This window comes from Denticeps clupeoides, chromosome 5 (genome assembly GCF_900700375.1).
Source record: "Denticeps clupeoides chromosome 5, fDenClu1.1, whole genome shotgun sequence".
Lineage (NCBI taxonomy): Eukaryota > Metazoa > Chordata > Actinopteri > Clupeiformes > Denticipitidae > Denticeps > Denticeps clupeoides.
Genome location: NC_041711.1, coordinates 14,084,993 through 14,093,479, shown reverse-complemented (window position 1 = coordinate 14,093,479; position 8,487 = coordinate 14,084,993). Strand labels below are relative to the sequence as shown.

The following is an 8,487-nucleotide window of genomic DNA, read 5'->3' as shown; positions in this document are numbered from 1 at the left end:
TAGACAAAAAGGATTTATTAACAAATTGGAAAGTTAAGGCCTGGGCTATGTTTTCAGGATACTCAAAAAATCAAATATATTTGTTACTGAGGTCACTTCCATAACATAACCAACTCTGACTTGCCAGCATCAAAGCTCAATTTGACAAACATATATGATCATAATCATTTCTGCTAAATCAATAATTATATGAAAGAAAGAAACAAACCAAAAAAAAATAACAGCATGCATAGCATCTTGAAACAATGCAGGGAACATCCTGGGATCTTGTCCATACATCCTTAGAAATTATGGCTCTTGAAAAAAAGAAGCAGCTTTAACAGGGCAGAGTGGTCGTATGTGCTGTGTTCATATACAATGTAGTAAAGTAGAAGCCTTTGTTTATGTGCAGGATATGTGTTTGGGCGCAGGGCGAGTATTTGTTCAATAGTGCAAATGCATTCTGTTTCATAACATAAAAATTGCTCTTGCTTTGATTTAGGCCTTTCTTGCAGTGATCAACTGGTTCTGTACAGTTTTCTTTGGTCAAAGGCATTGTTCAAGATACAAATGTTTCTCTGTGACGTATGAAAAGGCAAAGAATGTAGTAACACAGAAAAGTACACATACAAAGAACGCAAGAAAGAAATAAGCATTGCAATAAGCATTGGTTTCATGTAGCACTTAACAAAAGTGCACTTAACACAATACAGTTTCAAACACCCACTCACACAAGCACGTGCAGACATTTCAGATGTCTCCGTTTCTATGGCTTGTTGTAATGGAATCCATGCGTAGTGCGTTTATCAGGGAATTGTGGTTTGAAGGCCCTTGTAACCGTTGCTGAAGGTCCCCCACAGACCCCCAGCCTTCAGGAGGAAACTGTAGACCCGGACGCTGCTTTATGGTGTGGTCTGGTGCATGTTGGCGTGAGAAATGAACTGTGTAACCTGCTTTCTGGTCCATCTACCTTCAGTGTTTTTGTTTAGGTCTCTGTAATATGTAAGCACTAACTGGAGTTATTCACTAATAACTGAAAAACATTTTGGTAGTTTTGTTGCTTTGATCAGTAGAATCATGTATATGTATACAGCATGCGACTATTACCGTATTTTAAGTAGCATTTGTATATAAATATAATTGCAGAAAACTTTAGAATGCAATATGAATGTATATTTATGCTCTATATTGTATCAGTACTGAGGAACACAGACACTGAGAAATGGGGAGGGTTGCGTCAGGAAGTCTTTGTGCACACAACCCCGACAACATTAAGATTATAACAGCACTGATTAGGCATTTTGAATAATGTTATGGAAAGTACATGTTATGTACAGTACATCAAAAATATTTCTCAACTTCTCTCATGCCATGACTTGCATGCTAAAGCAAGTTACATCACCATAAGATCCACTGAAAGCTCATTTCTTTCATTTATTTCAACCAAAAGTAACAAACTGAAGTAGAATATTCTTTGTGACACAATGTGTATCATGAATTGTGTTGATTTGATGAAATGTTTTGGAATGGTTGGTTAGATCTTGCTTCCTTTGGGAGTTTTGTAATAGTTTGACCTGAGGAGTGCAGCATTTTTGGTAACAGCAAAGCTGATGGGTAGGCTTGTTTATCAGGCTGGTTGGAACAGGGGTGCAGTCGACTGCAGAGGCGCGCCGGCGATGTTGCGTTATAACTTGCTGTTGCAGTCGCGGCACAGGATCTCATCCCGGTCGGGGTAGAAGCCGGCTCCTACCAGCGACACTGAACACCGTGAGCAGGTGAAGCACGGCTGATGCCACTGTCGTTCTTCAAACGAAATGTACTTCCCCCCACCGAAACCTGCAGACACGGATACAGGATCCTGCCATTTCATCTGAAACTTACTGGTTCATATAGTGGTTGACAACTGGCTAACATTAACTTAAATCCTACAAGTGGCAAAATGAAATAGATCAATTAATTAATTAAATATGACAAGAAACAACTGGAAATGAAATAGTAATAATTAATGAAATGTGTCATATGCTGACACATTTCTGCTGAAATATATCCAAATACATGAATAAAGTCCTCCACTTTTAAACTAAATAAAATCAATTCTTAATTAATTCAGCCTGTTTTAGATTTAGAGATTAATTCCCCATCATCTGATGATCTGATTTAAACACAACCTATAAATTACAATTTCACGCTATTCATCATGCTCCATAACAACCTATTAAATACAGCCAGTTCCATCCTATATTAAGGTTGCCATAGTGTTTTAATTGGCTTAATGACATCACATGAAATACATTCCCCTTACCTGTGATTGGTTTGCTGCAGGCCTCACACTTCTTAGCATACAAGTTGCCAAAGCACTTCAGGCAGTAGGGGCTGTCGTCACGGGAGGTGAAGTGCTGGCCAGCCAGCTGCATCTTGCAGCCTGTGCACACAAAACACTCCTTGTGCCAGGGTTCGTCCCGGTAGGTGACTCCACCTTTAGCCAGGATCTGGAGAGAGATCAATGTGGGTAATCTTTTACCAATTTTAATTTAAGTAAGTAAAGTGAAGTGATTGTCACTTGTGATAAACAGCAGTGAAATTTGTCCTCTGCATTTAACTCATCACTCTGAGTGAGCAGTGGGCAGCCCGGGGAGCAGTGTGTGGGGACGGTGCTTTGCTCAGTGGCACCTCAGTGGCATCTTGGCGGATCGGGATTTGAACCGGCAACCTTCTGATTACAGGGCCGCTTCCTTAACCGCTAGGCCACCACTGCCCCCTTTTCTCATTGCCCCTGTAAATTGCTACTTTTATGTATATACTGGACACACGTTTGTTACGTATGCTGAATCCCTTCACAATAACTGTGATGCTCATTATTGATTATTGGGTCCTGATCACTCACAGGACTCTTTATCAGCGGGCCTGCAGGAAACACGGGTTGTCCTGCATTGTAAATGCTAATGTTCATGATGTCAGTGCTGAAGGTTTTTGTTTTCTGTTTGTGACCATCGCTCTGTTTTTAAGTTCCTTTATTAAAAATATAATTCCATCATGATGTCGAGCATTTGTGCCTTTTCCTTTTCACCTTTTGCAAAACATCAGTCTGTCAGCTATATTGAGAAAAATCTGTCTGGGCGCAGACTGCTGACTCAGGCATGTGTGCGCATCAGTAAATGGTTAAACCAGCATGAGGTATGCGAGTCACGAGGGACACGGCGGCCGAAATCTGGGCGTGGGACGTGGCCATGGACTGATAACAGCATTGTGAGTTACAACTCTTATCATGGCTATTCAATTATCTTACACCTCAAACACACTCACACACACCATGTTGTTCCTGCAACTGCGTAGTTCCATTAACAATGGAACTGACACAGCTAGCCAAACCAGAAATAAAAGCACTAGAGAATGCTCTTCACCGAAGACTTCTGCAAAGTTCTTCTGGTCACGTCGGGCCTTGACCCATGTCACCTGTAAGAATCTATAACCGAGCTTGGCAAGTCCACGGATAAATATCTGTGAAGACCTGCTGGGCTGCATCTCAGGAAGCAGTTAACCACAAAAGGCTCATGTTTGAGACAGACCTGTTTGCAGCGGGTGCAGCGCGGGGCGAACTTGTTCTCATAGCAGGGCACGCAGTAGTGCTCCTCCTTGTCCGGTATGAAGGACTTTGAGCCGATTGGCTGCTCACAACTGTGGCAGATGAAGCAGGCCTCGTGCCACGTGGAGCCACCGTACTCCAGTTTCCGTGTGCCTGCAGATGTAAAAAAAAATTTTTACATAACAAACCCATTTAATGCTCTAATCAAGTCACTCTCTGCATGTGTTGACTGGGCTGCAGTCTCTGCATGTGTTGTGCACACATTTATACCAGATCATCACACCGCCACAATGGCAGGTCAACAGTAAATAGAACAGAACAGTCTTGGTATTTCTTCTTCTTGCCAGCATAATAATTAAGGACTACATTTTTTTTTGTTAGAAAGAACACTGGAGAGAACTCCAATGAAAGGGCATTTATGCCATGGTGATGATGATGCTTTTCCCATCTAGAGACCTTCAACCATCAATGTGATGATCCAGCCAAAGTGCTGGTCCTGCAACATTGGTCCATGGGTCACCACCTGAAGAGTTAAGGCTGTTACATTAGGTCATATTGGAAGGTAAATATGGACGGACAGTTATTTGTGTTGAAACTCTCAGCAAACCTTCAGAGGAACCAGGACTCAGGATGAAGAAAAAAGGGTTGGTAGTAGCCTAGTGGGTAACACACTCGCCTATGAACCATAAGACCCAGATTCAAATCCCACTTACTACCATTGTGTCCCTGAGCAAGTCACTTAACCCTAAATTGCTCCAGGGGTCACTGTCCCTGTAACTACTGATTGTAAGTCGCTCTGGATAAGAGCGTCTGATAAATGCTCTAAATGTAAATGTAAATGTAAAAAAAAACAAAATAAAATTGCTGATCAAACCTATTGCACTGGGATATTCAGTATGGTGTGAGAGTAGGCCAGATTACTTTTCATGGGGTTCTGTCCTTCAATAAACAGTCGTTCATTTTATTCTGATGAGAAGAAATGCCCAAGCCTTGAAATAAAAAGCTCAAACACCTCATTTTTTCCAGGAATCATTTGCTGCTTTACGACTCTCTCTTGGCTGCCACAGCCCTGGTGAAATAGTTTACGGGCTTTATCTCTCGCCGTCATCAGACACTTGGCGGCTCGCCTGGCGAGGAAAAGTGGCCGCGCGACAGCCAGCCAGGCAGCCCGGCGATCACTCGATCACGTCTTACTACGGTGTTTAACGCTATTTTACTGCTTCTCTGTTTACTCGAGAGAGAGAGAGAGAGAGAGAGCACTGGCTGCCAGGTCTTTCTGCGCTCCACAGCCTTCTCATGCTTTTTGATCTAAGGTTACATGCGCAATTGCGGTTTTCGGATGGATTTCATGAACCGTGAGCCGCGTCAGCGCTCCATGTTTTAGGAGACAGACTATCTGGGGTGAAAAGTTTGAGTCCCACCTGGCATGACGGTCTTGTCGCAGGCCACGCACTTGGACGAGAACTCGTTGCAGTAGCAGTCGTTGCAGAGCAGGGCGTCGTCCTGGCTGGTGAAGGGCTCGTCGGCCAGCGAGCGGTCGCAGCGGAAACAGCGGAAGCAGTGCTCGTGGTAGTGGCGGTCCTCATAAAACAGCTCCTGTAGCACGACACAGATGAATTTTACTGCTCCCTGTCACGAGGACCATGCACTCAGCTGATGTTTACTGTTGAAGCAGCCATGACAAATGCTGCAAGATAGAACTCTTACATTTGCAACAGTACGCTTGAGGTCTTTGCTGTGCTTTGAGATATTGGCAGTATGGCACAATGAATATGATTATGACTTCATTTACAGCACAACTGTTGTAGTTTCTAGTCATATTGCTGGTTATGCCTGACCATTGTTTCATACTGAAACTGCTCTCACGATTCAATTCGATTCCGATTATCAATGGCTCAATGGCTCCTGACAAAAATTAAACCGCGATGAGTGTTAAACAATCGTCAAGCAAACGCCTGTGAAACGCAGCTACAAAGCACAGCAAAAACGCAACTGGCTTTCAAATCACCACACTCAGATCAAACAGACACAGTCACTACCGGCACTACGTTTTAACTAGAATTTTTATACGGTTGCCAGAAAACCATCAAGCATCTGCATCAATGCAAAATCATCCACGTCTGCATCGCAACGCATCGACTATGAGATTCGTTTCAACGCCCCTTGTAAGAACAAAGAGTGAGTTCTCCAACCTGAGCTTGAACCTCTGAAATGCCCACTCCCACCCACATGATTTCCCCCGGCCCCAAGATAAACAGTGAAGTCAAAATCTGTCTTAATTAACGATCTTGATCGATGTGGACCTGGAGAAGCTCTTCAACACCAGGACGGAGGTACAGACTGAAAAGGGAAAGTTTATGGTCGGACAGCACACAGCCAAGACTAACAGTGGCTTTATTTACTGTAGGCCACGCTTCGCCCGTTATATAGGCCTTGTTTACCGCTTCCACAGACCGTTTGTGTTTCATGCTAACAACGGATTAAGTCTGCCTTCCGCCATGGTTTGGGGGAATATTCTGGACACTGCCCCACACACACACACACACACGCACGCACACACACACACAGCTGCTCCAGCTGAATGGACCAGAGGACTGGAGCACTTCGTGCTTAATTGGCCTTGTCCAGCAGTAAAGTGCATCATTAAGAAGCTGACTTATGCCTCCCAAAAAGAGGCATTAAAACGGACGCTGGCACAACAAAGAGACTGGTGGTGGCCGGTCCCGCGCTGCCTCCTCAATTATTATACAAGCGGACAAAATTGTTGGTACCCGGCCACTGAAAACCACTTGAAACTGACAAAATAAATAAAAAATAACAATTTACTGAACATTAACAAGTAAAAAAAAAAAAATGAAATGCACTGCAAATGCAAGAGGGTTTCGCCACTCTTACATGCTTTCACATGAGCTTCATATAAATGAATTGACATTTGGACAATATTTCAATAAAAATAAAGAAAATGTATTTGTGCCCTGGGATGAATTTGGCAGGGAGCTGGGTTGGCATTCAATCATAAATCATGCAGACCGTAGATGACTGTCTCTTTATGTTGTGGCCAATTCAGCTGGGTAAACAAGACGGGATGATGACCGGAAGGGATCTGTTATAATGTGCCCATAAAGAGATTGAAGCAATATGCATTTATTTTGCAATATGCGAGTCTCATTAATGACAGTCAGAGACCATATTGAGATATTCCATTGCTTGTATTGTGAGAGTTTTGTCAGCCATGCTCTCGATGAACACCGCCTTACCCTGGAGTCGTGGCCGATGAGCTCTTTGCACTCATCGCAGGTGTTGGCGAACAGGCTGTCGTAGCAGGGGATGCAGTACGGCCTGTCCTCCGCCTGAATGTACTTCCTCCCGTACAGGGACTCTTTGCAGTTGTCACAGTCGAATCGCTCGCTCATGTTGCCCGGCTCAGACGCACTTCCTACAATGAGACAAGAAGAAAGGCGTGAGTGACACAGACAGATAGGGAGATGGCTTCCTAACGTTCACGCCAGTGCATTGAGGGCCTGTGCAGGTCTGAGCTGTCAATCTCGAGCTCTCTGCGTGCCCAATCCAGACGGCCGCATTATCAAAGCGCCTCCTGCGGCTGAAATGTAAGATAAAAGCGCGCGAGAGAACAACACAGCCCGGGGCCACCTCAGGTTACCGAGTGGAGACATTAGATCCTCGTCGCCCGTGGCGCAAACATTAGCACACCTCACCTGTAAATATTCATGAGGTAAATATTTATGTAGGGGATGCACAGACCACCTATGGAGATTAGGAAGAGAAATAACCCCCGACTCACACCACACACACACACACACACTACACACACACCAAGAGGCTCTGGGCTGATATTAAGAACGTGTATAAACAGCCACCATCCTTATGGATCGTACTTTACTACATTTCCCAGCGTACAGAAACAGAATTTAAAGTGCTAAAGAGACCTTAAACTAGTATGTAAGGAGTTGAAGGGACGGTTTGTGATAAGCGATACAGACACACAAATGCACAAAGCCTTCCTCTACAGTGCACTGAAAAGCAGCAGAGGAAAAGAGGAAATGAGAGGAGGAAGATGGGGACTGAGAACACATACGTCAGCACCTCCCGGTGATAATAAATACACAACTGATATGCTTTTAGCTGCTTTGAGCTGAACATGATGATGAATTAGGGTTGGATGCAGGTTCAATAGCCAGGCCTGCTCTACACCACTAGGTTTCCTAAAGAGGAAATCCAACCTTCCCACTTGTGTCTGGCTACGTCGGAGGAGGCACCAGTACATTTTGATTTTGGTTATTTCTAAGAAAATTGAATCTTTCCGTATAAGATATTAGACTTTATTGTATATTATGTATGTTCATTCTGACTGTGAATAAAAAAGATATATTGTGATTTTAGAACAGGTCTTGTACTTCTCCACTACAACGTCCCGGTGACAAACCAGAACTGAATGCAACTTCAGCACACATGTCTAAACATGGTCTGGCTCTTGGGGACGTCATTTGTATCAAAGCAGCTGTAAACAATATGAGGCAAGATGAAGAATAAGGCACTTTGGATGGAGATGTCGTGCTGCAGCGCTTCTTAATTTGGCATGGACGGAGTTGCACCTCGTACGTCTCCACGGAGGACAGGCTGTTTGTGGAACCTGGAAAAGATCAGGAAGGGAAGTGTGTACTGCGAGGCACCCTCATCCACAAAAAAAGCAACTTGCGCAAGTCACACGGGCTGACGCCGGACTCTCCGTGTGGATTTATGGCCTCGGGGGGAAGAGTGGGCTTTCGTTAAAATAACTGCCTGCTAGCAGTCGTTAAAAGTGAGGTAGCACCAGGCCCTCCTTCTGAAGAGTATGGATGGGAACATTACGCCTGCAGAGATTCCAGTGTCAGATGCATAAATACATATTTTGCCAAGAAGGGGCT

The 8,487-nt window shown here is 44.0% G+C and overlaps 1 protein-coding gene across 1 annotated transcript in view; it reads right to left on the bottom strand.

Moving 5' to 3' along the window:
- Nucleotides 1-8,487, bottom strand: part of fhl3a (four and a half LIM domains 3a) — a 28,488-nt gene continuing 20,001 nt past the window's right edge. The window contains exons 2-6 of the mRNA XM_028981460.1: nt 6,820-6,998; nt 4,984-5,158; nt 3,546-3,715; nt 2,282-2,468; nt 1-1,815 (exon numbers count right to left, since the gene is read on the bottom strand). Coding sequence (XP_028837293.1) covers nt 1,664-1,815; nt 2,282-2,468; nt 3,546-3,715; nt 4,984-5,158; nt 6,820-6,975 — 840 coding nt within the window. The 5' untranslated portion in view covers nt 6,976-6,998 and the 3' untranslated portion in view covers nt 1-1,663. The remainder of the gene's footprint in view (nt 1,816-2,281; nt 2,469-3,545; nt 3,716-4,983; nt 5,159-6,819; nt 6,999-8,487) is intronic.